Raw genomic sequence first — 14,886 nt, forward strand, 5'->3', positions numbered from 1 at the left:
CCCAGGGATGACCTTTGAGGGACGATGTCCCCCCACCCCACTCCGGCGGGACTCACCGGAGCGCGGGATGCCCTGGCCGTCCCTGTCTCCACCTGGCTTCACCCCAGCCCCATGCCCCAAGGAAGCCACCCAGACTGCACAGCCGTCTGCCTACCAGCTCTGTCCATGCAATGCCGCAGACCCCGACCACCAGGAAGGACCAGCCATCCTGCAGGGCCCCGAGCTGGCCAAGGCCGAGACTCGGGTCACTGCCAGGCCCTAGGGCCCGAGGAGGACCGAGAGAGCGGCCTGCCGGCGGTCACACCGCAAGCCTGGGTCAGGCGGGACAGGCGGGAGTGGGTCCGGGGCGCCCGAGCAGCCCAGCGGGACGTGCCGCGGGCGCCACCTGGTGGGTGCGGAGAGGAGCCGGCTGCCGGCGCTGGCCCGCGCGTCGGCCTCCAGGCGCCTGCCCAGAGAGGGGTGGGCGGAGCCTCAGCTCCTCCTCTCTCACGGGGACTCAACCCCGCAGGCGTGGCCGGGACAGGGCCGGACCTTTCACTGGGCCTGGCGCCTGGGCCCGGGGGAGGGGGCAGAGCAGCCTGCTTCTCCAGGCTCCGGGGCCCGTGACCCTGACAAGACATTCCTTGGGGCGGGGTGGCTGCCCCTTCCGCTGGAAGGGGCGCCTGCGCGGGGCATGAGGTGGGTGGGGTCAGTCAGGCCTGCGGGTGCCTCTCTGGGCGGTGCCCGATTGCTCAGTGTTGATAGGCTCTGAACTATTTCACTCCCACAGCTTTTTTGGAAACCACAAACACACCAAATGTTACCTGCTAAAGGATGCTTTGGATCCAGATTTCAGATACGTAAAAACGTCCTTCAAATTGGAAGCCTGTGCACTGTGGGTAGGAATGTAAAATGGCTCAGCCTCCGGAAAACAGTATGGAAGTTCCTCAAAAAAATAAAAACAGCTACCATGTGACCCAGCAATTCCACTCCTGGGTACACATATACCCCAAAGAGCTGAAGGCAGGGTCTTGAAGAGGTGTGTATTTTAACACATAAAAAAAGGAAAAAAAATGTATATTGTAGACACCAGAACCTACAGCAGTACCTTTCCATTATCCTCGAACTTCGAGCAAATGGTACCCCAAAGCGTCAGATGTGGTGTGGAAAACCGGGAGGTGCCTCTGAAGCTGGAGCTGGGGCATGTTGGGGGGTGGCGGCCAGCTGGCCAGGCGGAGGGGCACGAGCTGCGCTTTCTCGTGGGGCCTCCTTGGGTGATGATGGGGGGATGGTTGGGGGATAACGGGGATGCGGGTGATGGCCTTAGGGACGTTCCTTGGCCTGGGACAGGCTTCAAGGTCATGGGCATGGACATGAGCACAAACTTACCCTGATGGTGTGTCCCATCCGGGTGGGTGGGGCCGAGAAGGAAAGAGCCGAGGCCGGAGACCCCAGGGCCTCCCAGCCTTCGCGGAGGTGGGGCTGCGCAGGCACCTCGGGGTGGAGTGGTAGGGGTGCAGGGAGACCGGCACTTCGGGGAGGAAACTCCTGGGCGCTATCCGGTCCCGGCCGCAGGGCCAGAGCAGAGCCGGAGGGGCCTGGTGAACAGCAGCCTGGGGCAGTGAGGACCAGCAGGGTGGAGGTCCCACGGCCCGGCCTGCACGGGGGCCGAACGCCCTCCCATGTCGCACCCAGCCCTTCCAAGCAGCAGGCCGGGCCTCCGGAGGGACAGCAAGACAGGAACAGAGGTGCCTTTAGCACCTGTAGTGCCCACGTTTCAGCAGGCATGGCTGCGTGCTGTAGCCGAGGCCCTGGGGGCTGCGGGTAGGTCAGCAGCTCCCAGCAAGGAGCCAGCCAGGCTGGGGTGTCGGGACGGCATGGGGGCGGGGTCTGCCTCCCAGTAAACGCCACTCGGGGGATGTCTGCTCAAAGACGGGTCATCATTCAACAGGGAGTCTACCCTGTCCCTTTGAATTTGCTTGTCTTCATACTCAAGGTGAATTTGTTGCAGACAACAGAGCTGGCTGGGTCTCAACTGTTGTTTTGACGATCTGTGGGTCTCCACCCCTCGGGGGTGCTTACGTCACGTACAGGAGTGGGATCTAGACGTGGCTGAGCTTAAACGTCACCTTGCTGTTCCTCTGTGCGTCCCTTTAGATCTTTGTGCCTTCCTTCCTCTTTTTCACCCTCATTTTGGATTAAATAACTATTTTTTAACAACCCATTTTATCTTTTTAAAAAAAAATTTCATTTTTTTGGCCACGTCAGGTCTTAGTTGCGGCACGTGGGCTTCTCTCCAGTTGTGGCATGTGGGTTTTCTCTCTCCGGTTGTGGCACTCGGGCTCCAGGGCGCGTGGGCCCTGTAGGTTGCAGCACGTGGGCTCTCTTGTTGAGGCGCGCGAGCGCCGGAGTTGTGGCGCGCAGGCTTAGTTCCTCCTCAGCATGTGGGATCTTAGTTCCCTGACCAGGGATCGAACCCACGTCTCCTGTATTGGAAGGCGGATTCCTCACCCCTGGACGACCAGGGAAGTCCCCCATTTTCGCTCTTTTACTGGCTTATTTCGACTTTACCAACTCTCTCACTGATGCTCCTTTTCTGTTCCAGGATCCAACCCAGGATCCTATGTGGAATTTAGAACAAATCTCTCCCGAAGGAACGACTGTAGCCACGGCCTGTCGGATGTCAGTCCATAACTCACTCAGCAGCCTGCCTTGGAGTGAAATTCAGCCCTTCACACGCACGGTCCTCAGAACACACACCTCCACTTGCCGTCTCCGTGCTGTGGACACTTTTGTTTCCACATGTTCAAACTCCCCAACACACATTATTAGTTTTGCCTTCAACAATTGTCTTTTTAACATTTTAAATATTCTTACTTGGTAAAATATATGTAAAACTTACCGCTTTAACCATTTTTAAGTGGCCAGTTCAGTGGCATTAAATGCATTCACGTGGCTGTGGCACCAGCACCACCACCGTCTCTAGAACTTTTCATCTTCACAAACTAAAACTCTGCTCCCGTTCAACACTCACTGCCCCTCCCCGGCCCCACCCTTCCCGTCTGTCTCCGTGAACCCCACGGCTCTAAGGACCTCACAGGAGTGGAATCACACAGGACCTTCCTTTGTGACTGGCTACTTCACCCGGCCTGACGTCCTCCAGGTCCATCCGTGCTGCAGTCTGCGTCAGGACCTCCTTCCTTTTTAAGGCCAAATCATATTCCATCGTATGGATGGACCACGATTTGCTTAGCCATTCATCCCTTCGTGGACACGTGGTTTGTTTCCACATTTTTACTCTTGTGGACGCTACTGCGATGCACACAGGCGTACAGACACCTGCTCGAATCCCTGCTGCGTATTTGCCATTCTGCTCCACAGAGGCCCGTCCCCTTGCATCCCCACAGCAGCGCACGGGCTCCCGGGTCCGCACGGCCCCGCCGGCCCTTGTTCTCTGTTGGACAGCAGCCCCCTGCCGGGGGTGAGGCAGCATCTCCTGTTACTGAGCTGTGTTTCCCTAATGCTGAGCGACGCTGAGCATCTCTTCACGTGCTCGCTGGGGTCGTGGTCTGCAGGTGGGCACTGGGACGGAGGCCCAGGGCCTCTACAGGAAGCCAGGTGAGAGGAGGTGACCCCACGATGAGGGCTCGTGCTGCACTCACGCGGCCGAGCTGGGGAGGCCTCTGAATGTTCTCAGCTCAGGGAGACCCATGGGGTCACTTGCAGCCGCCCCCAAGACCTCATGCCTCCCTGTGGCCCGCCCCCGCTCCTGCTTCAGGGGTCCTAGGCTGTGCACTTGGGGGCAAACCCCACCCTGGCCCAGCCCCCTCCAAGAGTCAGTCACTTGACCCTCCAACAGTGGGTGCCCCCGCTGCCCACCCCAAAGAACCTCTCTTCCCCTCCAGGGTTTCTTGGAGGGGCTGGGACTGACTACCCATGGACTCACCCTGAGGGCCTGGGCCCATGGCGCCGCAAGGACCCCGCGCGTGGGAACCGGGCCCGAGACCCAGGTGAGGAGGCCCCGTGCAGGGCTGCGCCCCTCCCTTCCCCCTCTCGTCCACTGCCCTCCCTCGGGCCACACGGGCCGCACCACCCAGACGGAACTGGCAGGCAGGTCACCCGGGGCCCAGCCACCCAGACAGCGGCGCATGACAGTGGCATTTCAGGGACAGCCTGGGACGCGGCCCCACCCCCGAGGGGCACTGGAGCCCCACCTGGGCTCACACGCTCTGGACTTCAGTGTCCCCACCTGTCAACGGGGCGATTGGCGGCACCTGGCATGGAGCTCAGGGCGCTGCCAGGTGGGAGCCGGGCAGACCACGGGCCCCAGGGGCGCTGACGAGTGAGTCCTCTTGTCCAAATATAAAGGGTTTATTCTCTTCTGTGGTCAGGAGAACAAAATACAAAATAGAAAGGCTGTCCCTTCCCGCCCCTCCCCCCAGTCCCTCAGCGTGGACGGCGGCGAGGTCGTCCAGGCAGGGCTGCCGTCCTCTCCTGGCCTCAGGCCTCGAACATGGCGCAGCTGGCGCACAGCACTTTCTCGTGGAGGTCACTGCAGCTGCGACACCGCGAGGTTGGGGGAGAGGAGCTGGCATTAGGGCTGAGTTCCACGGGAGCTGCCGACCCCACCTGGTCCCTCGACTTTATCTGGAGGCGGGGCTGTTGGCCCAGACAGAACCAGTTAAGAAGAGGCCCCACTGCCGCAGGGGGCCGGGCCCACAGGGCCGGGTCCTTGGAGAAGGACACTCGCAGAGGGGGGCGGTTCGAGGGCCCGGGGAGAGGCCGGAGCACGGAACCCGCAGAGGGCGGGACTCCAGGAGCAGCCCCCCCGACAGGCATCTGCCTCGAGCACGAGGGGAAACGTCTGGGGTGCTTGCCGGAGCCGCCCTCACGGACTGACAGCTAAGGAGCCCCCGGGGCTCAGCCCAGGTCTCACAGCGGCCAGGTGTGCAGCAGGGGTGACTGGCCCCGGATGGCTCACAGGGGCAGCAGCTCAGGTAGGGTAGGGACATGGCAACTCAGCGAATAGCAGGGGACACGCTTCGGGAGACATGCTGAAAGGAGACGGCAGCACGCCTGAGGTGCAGCGGCAAAGGGTCCACGTCCAGGGCTAGGAGCTTGGCTCCAGCTCCTGGCGGCGATGCCCCACCCGCGGCCGTGCCTGACCCTGGGGACGAGGCAGCCACCAGGTGCGGGCAGGATGCCCGCTTCCAGGGTGGCGCTGAAGCTCGGAGGCCTGAGGCGTGGCCTCCAGAGGGGACCCCGAACGTGTCGTCTGTTTCTCACCCGGGTCAGAGAGCCCCGCCCGCCGGGGCCCGAGAAACAGGCAGGTGCACGGCAGGCTCTGCGGGTGCCTGGGGGCCAGGCAGCAGAGAGCAGGGGCGGGGGAGGCTGCCACGGGAGTCCCTGAGGATGCGGACGGCCCCGGGGAGGGAAGCAGCTGCCAGTAGGTGGGGCGCCCACCTGGCCCCTCAGCTGGCCCTTGTGCTGTGCTCAGCTCCCCCTCCAGGGAAAAGCCACTGGCAAGGCCCTGCCCGTCTCAGCTTACATATAAATAGGAAGAAAAGAAAACTGAGTTGGCAAAGTCAATAGAAAGAGTATTCCACACCCATGACTCGCCCAGCACCTGACCCCTGAACCGGCCAGCACGGGAGGCCCACGCCTGGCCTCCGTCCTTCTGTCCAGCGCGTCCCAACCGTGGAGCAACCCACCTCTCAGGAGGCGTGTTTTTAACTTTCCACAGTTGGGGTTGGTTTTTTTTTTTTGGCGGTGGGGGGGTGAGTTGCTTTTAAAGGCCATTGGGACTAAACTGGTTTGAGATCTGCAGAACTTTTCTTACGGGGCACTGCCCATCCCCACCCATCAGCCGGGAGTGGCCACTGGGACGAGGACAGCGCCCGAAACCTCCTGGGCAGGGATGGGGCCCACCGGCTGTGGCGGACGCGCTCACCCAAGCCACAGACAAAACACTTACTTCCTGCCCTCACCTGTCAGGTGTCCTCCGCTAATGAGCGCGCGACACAGGAAGGCCATGCGAGGCTTCCTGATGCCAGGGCTCAAAGGACTAGAGCACAAATGGTCTGGGACAGACCACAGACAGCGCAGAGCTGACCTACAAGGTCTGGACTTCCTCCAGAAAGGATCTCAAGGTCTTGGAAAAACTCAAGCTGAGCAAAGCATTTACTGGCATCACATCGTCCCACCGGGCAATGTGGGATGGGCCTGCCGCCCCCACTCCCCGACAGGGCCCGCACTCACTCCACGAGGGCACACAGGGCGCAGGCCACTGCCCCACAGCCGCAGCAGGTGCGCACGCAGCGCCCGCACAGGGCCCGCTCGCACTGGCCGCACGCCGCCTTCCCGTCCACAGCCCGCACGCACGACGAGCAGGCTCCCGATGCCGCCATGGCTGGGTCTGTGGGGAAGAAACACCCATCAGCCCAAAGGGGACCTGGAGCGCTGGGGCTGGGGGCCACCCTCCTTCCTGCGCCTGACTGACCACTAGGTCCTGAGACGACAACCTGTGCATAAGCACAGCACCCAGACCCGTTCACCAAGGAGAGATCCCAGCTGGCTTCCGTGACTCCCACCGACAATTCCCACCACCCAAATGTCGGTACCTAAGGGTCAGCCCTTCTCCTGACCACCTGCATCAGAAGTCGCTAGGCCTTCGTCCCTTGTGTGTCTCCCAGCTGCGTCTCAAAGCGTGGTCCCTGCATCACGGGTTAACACAGGGGTCCCTTTGCCCCACCCAGACCCGGGGGCGGGAGAGTTTTTAACCAGCGACACAGGTGACAGTCTGAGACGCACACCACACTGCACAGGGACCCGAACAGGCTTTTCCCACCCAGCCAGGTGGGACTCCGTGGGAGAGCTTCAGGTGGAAAGCAGGCAGGACACCCAGAAGGGTCACCCAGAGGGGTCTCTGTTCCTTTCTGATCCAACAGTTAGAAGCTGTTTGCAGCTACCAGACGTGGATGTTGGTGACAGCAGAGCCTCCTAATGTCAGGAGCCTGCAGGCCCTCGCCCTGTTCGTATCGTCAGACTCGGGCCCAGCCCCCTCCAGCCCAGGTAGGAAAAGCCCCTGCCACACCCCATCCTTAGCACACAGCTGGGAAGCGCCTGCCGTGGGCCTCACTCACCAGCTTCGGAGGCCTGGGCTCGACTCCTGGTCAGTCGGCCGTCGGGCCCGATCAGCATCTGCCCGCGTGCGGCCCGAGGGGCTTCTGTGGGGCCAGGCTTCGGGGACTCCGGGGTATGGACGATGGCGCAGGCTTCCTCCCACGCGGGGTCCATGCAGGCCTGGGCCCCGCGGAAGAGGAGCTGCGTGGTCTTTTCTGCGGAGGCAACCATTTCCCCGCTTATATTGCTGCAGCACGGAAGCACCTGCATGGCCACCTTGTCCCTCGAGCTGCGCGTGGCCGGGCCTCTGGTTACCCAGCCACCCCAGAGCACGCTGCTCCCTGGCGAGCTGGGTCCCACCCTGACCTCCTGCCTGGGCTCAGCGGCCACCTCCTCCAGGAAGGTTCCGGACGCTGCAGCCCCACCTGGGCTCCCTGTGCTATCACTCTGCTCATTTTCCACACGGGTGGCCTCACCTCCTTGCCGTTCATCTCCTTCCCAGCACCCACAAGCCGGCTTCATCCAGCAGACGAAGCACTGCGCTGTGGAGTGCTAACTAATGCACAGCCGAGAGACTCAGGGCTGAGCCCACACCCCAGCCAGCACGCACCCCTTCACTGACCACGGAGCTGCTGGCAGAAGGCGTGGCAGCAACCAGCTCGGAACAAGGTGCCCCAGAACTTTCCAGACCTCTGTGGGCCCTGGACATCCCCCCCGACCCCAGAGCTGAGGTGGTTTCTCAGCAACCAGAGCAGTGGCTTTCCATCAGGGCACTGGGGGCTTTCACAAGGTCAAATGCCAGGCGCCAGCCCCAGAAATGCTTTGTTTGTGGTGTTCTGCCCTGTCCCAACAGAGCCAGGGTGGAGACCTTAGAAGCTGTTGGTGCTAAGTGAAACCGACAGAAACACACAGTTGGGTAACTCAAATGGAGTGGCTGATGACAGCCCCGTCACACCCAGTTCCTCTTCCTCCAATCCCCCCCATCCCCACTTATAATAGGGTGGGACTGCAGGGAGGTCATGTGGTGAGGCTAAGACTTGTCTTCAAGGGCCTGTGGTCTGTTCAAGATAAAGAGACCAGGGTTCAGGCTTGGAATTCATTAAACACGAGTTCACGCTGGCCTATGTCCTGCCCTTCTTAGATGTCCAGGGAGCCTCGCACTCCCTCTGTGACGGGGCCCTGCGAAGGACAAGCCCCTGCAAATGCTCCAGAACATCGTGGTCAAGAGCTAGACTGACTTAGCCCGCGTTTATTTTTAATTCTTCTCTCTGTCTGCAGTGTTTACATTTTTTGAAGGTCCTGAGAGGATAACACTTGCAGTCTGGCCATAGTACTCACAGCTTCACTCATTTTTATCACCTGCACGGCCTCGAAAGGCATTTGCATTTGCAACCCTGCATGTGCAAGAAAAGAAAGGGCACAGCAGCTGCTGATGGGGGCAGTGGGGTGGGGAGCAGCAGGACAAAGAGAAGCAGGGTCTCCCCAGGTTAGGCGCTTCCCCACATCCCTAGTACACGGCAGCACCACTCAGTCAGACACCCAGGTAACCATCTGACTGTTCCACACGCACAAACCTCGTGCCTCCAACCACTAGTTAAGGTAAATTCCACTCTGTAGTTACCCCAGGGTATTAAGCCCCCCAAAGCGATGATCAATAATATCAATGCGCCCAAAAACCTGCATGAAGCAGCCAGAGAAGGCTTCCTAGGTCAGTGTCCTTACATCTCTGGAACTGGACACTCCAGCCACAATGAACCGGACAGCACTCTCCGGCTTCCCGGCTTTTGCATAGGCTGTTCCCTCTGCCTGGAATTCCCTTCCTCTCCCTCTCTGCCTGCCTAATCCTGAAGGATTCGCCTTCGACCCTGTTCCTCCACGAGACCTCTAACAACCTGCAGGTGGTCCTGCAGCGACCCATGCCTGCCCTGATGACCTCTGGAGAGTCCTTCTCTGGCTGGCCCCCCAGTAGACAGCAAGGCAGGGTCTCCCGCAGCCGCAGCGCCTGGCAAGGAAGGCGCGCTCCACAAACGCCTCTCGGGTCAGAACGGGTGCTTCTACCGGCTTATTCCACCGGGACATCCCACTCCCCGGCCTCTCGCTGGGCTGGTCAGACCAGGGCTGGCTCCTGCGCGAGTCCAGCATTCCCAAAGGACAGAGCCACGTCTCGGCCCCACGCGGAGGCCGCCTGTTTCGGGAAGGTGGAGGGCGGGGACAGGTCGTGGACGCGGGCGCATTCACAGCGCCCAAATTGCTGCTCCCAAACCCGGCCGGGCGACTGGCCCCGGCCCCCGGCTCCAGGGGGCGCGGCCTGCGGAAACCGCCTGCCCGACCCCGCTACCCCTCACTCACCGAAGATCTCCCGCGTGAGGCGCTCGGCGCACACGCCGCGACTCAGCTCCCTCCGGCCCACACGCACCTTGAGCTGCAGCGGGGCCGCGTCCGCGAAGGGGCAGCCCCGCTTGGGCATGGCCGCGGCCCGCAGCGGCGCAGCTCCGCGGCCGCGCCTCGCCTGCCCGTGACGTCACAGCCGTGCGCCAACCCCTGCGCGGGGCGGGGGCGGGGCTAGTGCGCGGCGCGACGCGGGATAGGCCCGGGAAGAGGGCGGGGGGGCGGGGCTGCTGCACGGCGCGGCGCCGGATAGGCCCGGGGAGGGGGCGGGGCTCGTGCGCCGGGAGGCGGGACTCGGAGACGCGGGAAAGTCCGGGAAAGGGCGAGGGTCGGAGTGGGCGCCCCGGGGGCGTGGAAGCGGGAAGGCGGTGTGGTGCGCACGCGCCGCAGGATGGGGTGGGGGCGACATCGGGGGCGGGACTCGTGTGAGGGGTGGCTCGTGATAGGTCGGAGGCGACATGTGGGAGGGACTCGTACGAGGATGCGGAAGGGAAGGGCGTCTCAGCTGTTTTATTTTTTTTTCTTTTTGCGGTACGCGGGCCTCTCACTGTTGTGGCCTCTCCCGTTGCGGAGCACAGGCTCCGGACGCGCAGGCTCAGCGGCCATGGCTCACGGGCCCAGCCGCTCTGCGGCATGTGGGATCTTCCCGGACCAGGGCACGAACCCGTGTCCCCTGCATCGGCAGGCGGACTCTCAACCACTGCGCCACCAGGGAAGCCCTCGGCTGTTTTAAATTTTGCTCCCCAAACAACTCTCGAAACTGGTTATACTTCTCCGTTTAAATCACCAAAAGTTCGCGGCTGATTCACTTTTCTGTAATTCTTAATTTGGAGGACTGCCCCGCCCTCACAAGTGGAGAGTGCCGCATGAACGCACTGGATACACGTCACGGGCCGGGTTTCGGGCCCTGCTGCGTCATGCGGGGCAGGCCTGACGTAATGTCGGGCTCTGACAGAGCCGTGCGGCTCCGGCCCCACCTCGGCCTCTGCCGGCCGCCTACCCGCCCGACCCTCGTCCTGTCCGCTGCCCCCGAGGTCGTCCAGCTCGTTCCTGTCGCCTGGATTTCCGCTGACAAGCCGAGGGCCTCCGTCTTACAGGCCACGCCCCACGCGACACACCCCTCACGTGACACCACCCCACGTGATGCACATCACAGCCCAGGACACCCGCAGGGATGGGGCCCGCCAGGCATGGAGGGTCTAGGGAGACCGGGCCGAAAGTGGGGCTTCGGCCAGCGTTTTTCCTGTTGCGTGACCGCATGATCTGGTACTATACCCGTTAGCGGTCTGCGGTCACTGTGACAAAAAGACGCTTGACTGGTTTTAGCCCAGAAATAGATGAAATTCCCAGTAGTATTGTTTTTAATCTTACAGGCCTTGGGAATTTTAAAAGACTTCTTTGCTTTCAGATTTGAAACTGCCTTAGGATCGTTTAAGACACAGTAGATAGATGCAAAACATTGTGATTAAAAGAGAATCTTGTTAGCTCTTCTATTTCAACCTAATTTTAATTTAAGAAATATTTGTTGAAGGCCCAGTCAGTGCTGGATTAGTTTTCTAGAGGTGCCGTAACAAAGCACTCAGACTGAGGGCTTAAACAATAGACATTTATTCTCTTACAGTTCTGGAAGTTGGAAGTCCAAGATCAAGGTGTGTGCAGAGCTGGTTTCTCCTTGGCCTGCAGACAGCCGTCTTCTCCCTGTGCTCACGTGGTGGTCCCTCTGTGTCCTCATCTCCTCTTCTGATAAGGACGCCAGTCAGACTGGATTAAGGCCAACCCATATGACCTCTTTAAAACTTAATTACCTCCTGGTTCCTCAAAAAGTTGAAAATAGAACTGCAGTTGATCCAGCAATGCCGCTTCTGTGTATACAAAGGAATTGAAATCATTATCTTGAAGCGCTATCTGCACCATGTTCCCTGCAGCATTTTTACAATAGCCAAGACATGGAAACAACCTAAGTGTTCATCAATGGATGAGTGGATAAAGAAAATGTGATATTTGGAATATACATATAATGAAATATTATTCAGCCATAAAAAAGAAGGCCATTCTGCCAGTTGCAATAACGTGAATGAATCTGGAGGACATTTTGCTAACTGAAATAAGTCAGAGAAAGAGAAATACAGTACTGTATGATATCACTTATATGTGGAATCCAAAATCATCAAACCTGGGACTTCCCTGGTGGTCCAGTGCATAAGACTCTGTGCTCCCAATGCAGCGGGCCCGGGTTTAATCCCTTGTCGGGGAACTAGATCCCGCGTGCATGCCGCAACTAAGAAGTCCGCATGTGGCAACGAAGATCTCGCACGCCACAACTAAGACCCAGCGCAGCCTAAGTAAGTAAGTAAGTAAGTAAATAAATAAATACTAACAAAAAAAAAAAATCATCAAACTCATAGGAAGAGAGTAGAATGGTGGTTGCCAGGGGCTGGGCTTGGGGGAAATGGGGAGCTGTTGGTCAAAGGGTACAAACTTCCAGTTATATGGTAGATAAGTTCCAGGGATCTAATGTACAGCTCAGTGACTATAGTTAGCAAGTATTGTGTATGTGCAGGTTGCTAAGAGTAGATCTTAACTGTTCTCACCATAACAACAACAACGACAACAAAATGGTGATTATATGAGGTGAAGGATGTATTATCTAACCTTATTATGGCTTGCAATATGTATGTGTATGAAATCATCACACTGTACACCTTAATGTTGTAAAAATTAAGAAAGAGAAACCTCATTTAAAATGGAGTCAGTGGGAATTCCCTGGCGGTCCAGTAGTTAGGGCTTCGCACTTTCACTGCAGAGGGCTTGGGTTCAATCCCTGGTCGGGGAACTAAGATCCTGCGAGCCGCGTGGTGTGGCCAAAAAAAAAGAGTCAGGAGGCCAGAAGAGGGAGCAAGCATGCCCTACTGAACTACATTAATTGCAGACCCGATAGAAAAAGAGTACCTTGCATCTACAAAGAAGGTTACTACTTTACTACCCAGCAGGAGGAAGAATTTCTCCTTGCCCGACAACAGCCCAGCCAATAAGAGTCTGTCACAACTCAGCCAATGAAAGACCACTTACATGTCCAACTCCCAGTTTCCACCAATGGGTTCTTTGCTCAGACTAGCCCCTTCCATCTCCTCCTTCTCAAGAGTTTTCCCTCCTTTGTTCTCCAGACTTGCCTGTGGTTAGCCATAGATTACACGTCCCAAATTGCAATTTTTTGCCCTTCCCAAATAAACCCATTTTGATGGTCTCTTTTATTGTTTTAGTCAACAGTGTACAATTAAGGTGTACATTATATGTCAATTATATGTTCTATATCAATTATATCTAAATATATGTCAGTTATACCTCAATAAAGCTTCGGAAAAAATGACCTCTTCAAAGTCCCTACCTCCAAATACAGTCCCATTCAGAGGTACTGGGAGTTGAGGCATCAACATGTGAAGTTTAGGGGAACACAATTCAGCCCTTAATAGATACCGTGCTCTGTGCTAAGGCCCTTAGGGGTGGTGTGGAGCAGAGCCAGCGGGGTCCCTGCCCTCTGGTGGGACAAATGTCACAAAAGGGGAAGGACGGGAGCTGTGGAAGCACAGTAAGGAGAACTGCCTTGCCCGGGGCGGGGCGATATCCCAGGAAAACCGAACTCATGCAAAGCATTTGCGGAATGGCATAATTTGACCTTAGAAAGTTGGACATTCTGGAAGTGAATATGTGTCAGATGAGGAAGGAACAGGCTTTCTGTTTTCCCACGAGAAGTGCAGCAAACTTCCCCTCCAACAAATGCAGAGTGGGTAAGGCTGGCAGGAAACGTATTCATTAATGTGTTTCATCAAAGTTGCCTCGGGGTCCTAAAATTGTAATGATCATCTCAGTTATGTAAGATGGTTGTATGGTTACTTTGAGTAACTTTTAGATTGGGGTATAATTTACTTACAGTGTGGTTGTGTGTATTTACACCCAGTGGAATGCCCAGATGGCAAAGGTATACAATTCTGCCAGTTACGATGACCCCGTCGCCCCTCCCCCGCCCCGGGCAGAAGTGACCATTGCTCTGTTTTCATCCCTACAGGGACGCTGCCGTCCTAGAACCTCACAGGCTCGGTCTTCTTCTGCACGTGCACCTTTGTGTCTGCTTTTTCCGTCAGTTCGCTCCGAGACCGGCCACCGTCCTGCACTCCTCAGTGGTCCATTCCTTTCGTTGCTGAGTGTATTCCGTGTGTGGATGGACCACAGTTTGTTCACCTGTCGACTGACACCTGGGCTGTGCCAGGTTTTGGCTCTGATGAGGGCAGCCGCTCTGAACGTTCTCGTCTAAGGCTTTTTCTGTACATTCGTGGTCATTTGTTGTGGGTCAGTGCCTAGGAGTGGAATGGCTATCTGATGGTAGGGTAGATGAATGTTAAACTTCTGAGCAAACCAGCAGCTTTCCAAAGTGTTTGGGAAAACACTTTTTTGTTTTTGTTTTTTTTACATTTTGGCCGCGCCCCGCGGCATATGGGATCTTAGTTCCCCGACCAGGGGTCGAACCCTTGCCGCCTGCAGTGGAAGCGCAGAGTCTTAACCACTGGACCGCCAGGGAAGTCCCTGGAAAAACACGTTTTATCAAACAACGTTATCAAATCACTTACTTGTCTTTTATCCATGTATTGACCTGAGACCACTGTGAGCTCGTGTACAATGGGGCTGTGTTATTGGTGCAAAGAAGAAAGGGCACCTTATTATAATTACTCAGACCCTCACAACATCTGATACTGAGAAAAAGGGGGGCTGTGCGTCCTAACCCAACCCAGAGGACAGAGCCTCCCATCCCTGGGCCACACGGGAGTGAGGAAGCTGGTGCCGGGGAAGAATGATTTCCCCTCCAAACTGGTGTCTTTTCACCTTGTGTAACACCTGCAGACACTCAAAGACATCGCCTGGGGCTGCCTCCCCAAGATTTTGTCCCGAGATCAAAGGAAAGAACACCGCGTATTCGGGTGGAGAATTCAGCAGCTACCACGTAACGCAGCGGCTTTGTGCAGCTCGTCATTTATGCGGGGTGAGCTTGCCGAGCCAGGGGTGCAGCTTTCCATGCGGAATGAAATGATTTCTTTGGAAAACGCCTGCTCTGGTTGATGGCCCGAAGCGCGCATCCCTCTGCCGTAGCAGGATGGGCATCTGGTCAGGAGAAGCACAGTATCCCCGGGGGCAGGGAGAAGAGCTGGGGCCCACCTCCTCTTTCCTTAAGAACTCACCCTGCCTTCGGCCTCTCCCTTCGCCCCTCTTGCTCTGTCGAGGAGGGAAATAATTCTTGGGAAACGCCAAGATGAGCTTCTGCGGGCGCGTCTCACCTGCAGCCCTGCTGCCCGAGGAAGCTGGTCCGCACGCGTGCCCCTGACACCGTTTAAACCACTGAAGGCTGTT

General features: G+C 57.8%; 1 protein-coding gene across 2 annotated transcripts; it reads right to left on the reverse strand.

Moving 5' to 3' along the window:
* Window positions 1-4,331: 4,331 nt before the first annotated feature.
* SIVA1 (SIVA1 apoptosis inducing factor) lies at window positions 4,332-9,629 on the reverse strand. Of its 2 annotated transcripts, none has more exons than XM_067713331.1 (4): window positions 9,451-9,627; window positions 7,122-7,316; window positions 6,238-6,394; window positions 4,332-4,537 (listed from the first exon to the last, which is right to left on the reverse strand). In XM_067713331.1, exons 1-4 carry the CDS (start codon window positions 9,566-9,568, stop codon window positions 4,480-4,482), a joined length of 528 nt encoding a protein of 175 aa, XP_067569432.1. In that variant the 5' UTR covers window positions 9,569-9,627; the 3' UTR covers window positions 4,332-4,479. The 2 variants fall into 2 exon arrangements, with proteins under 2 accessions (XP_067569432.1, XP_067569488.1); XM_067713387.1 differs by having other exon boundaries at window positions 4,497-4,638; window positions 9,451-9,629.
* Between the last annotated feature and the right edge of the window lie 5,257 nt (window positions 9,630-14,886).

The sequence above is a fragment of the Pseudorca crassidens genome, chromosome 1, assembly GCF_039906515.1.
Source record: "Pseudorca crassidens isolate mPseCra1 chromosome 1, mPseCra1.hap1, whole genome shotgun sequence".
Lineage (NCBI taxonomy): Eukaryota > Metazoa > Chordata > Mammalia > Artiodactyla > Delphinidae > Pseudorca > Pseudorca crassidens.

Coding starts and splice junctions, on each gene's coding strand:
- SIVA1 (XM_067713331.1), bottom strand. CDS start 9,568: ATGCCCAAGCGGGGCTGCCCCTTCGCGGACGCGGCCCCGCTGCAGCTC. Junction 6,395..7,121: donor AGCCCAGGCCTCCGAAGCTG/GTGAGTGAGGCC, acceptor TCTTCCCCACAG/ACCCAGCCATGGCGGCATCG. Junction 4,538..6,237: donor GCCCTGTGTGCCCTCGTGGA/GTGAGTGCGGGC, acceptor GCGGTGTCGCAG/CTGCAGTGACCTCCACGAGA.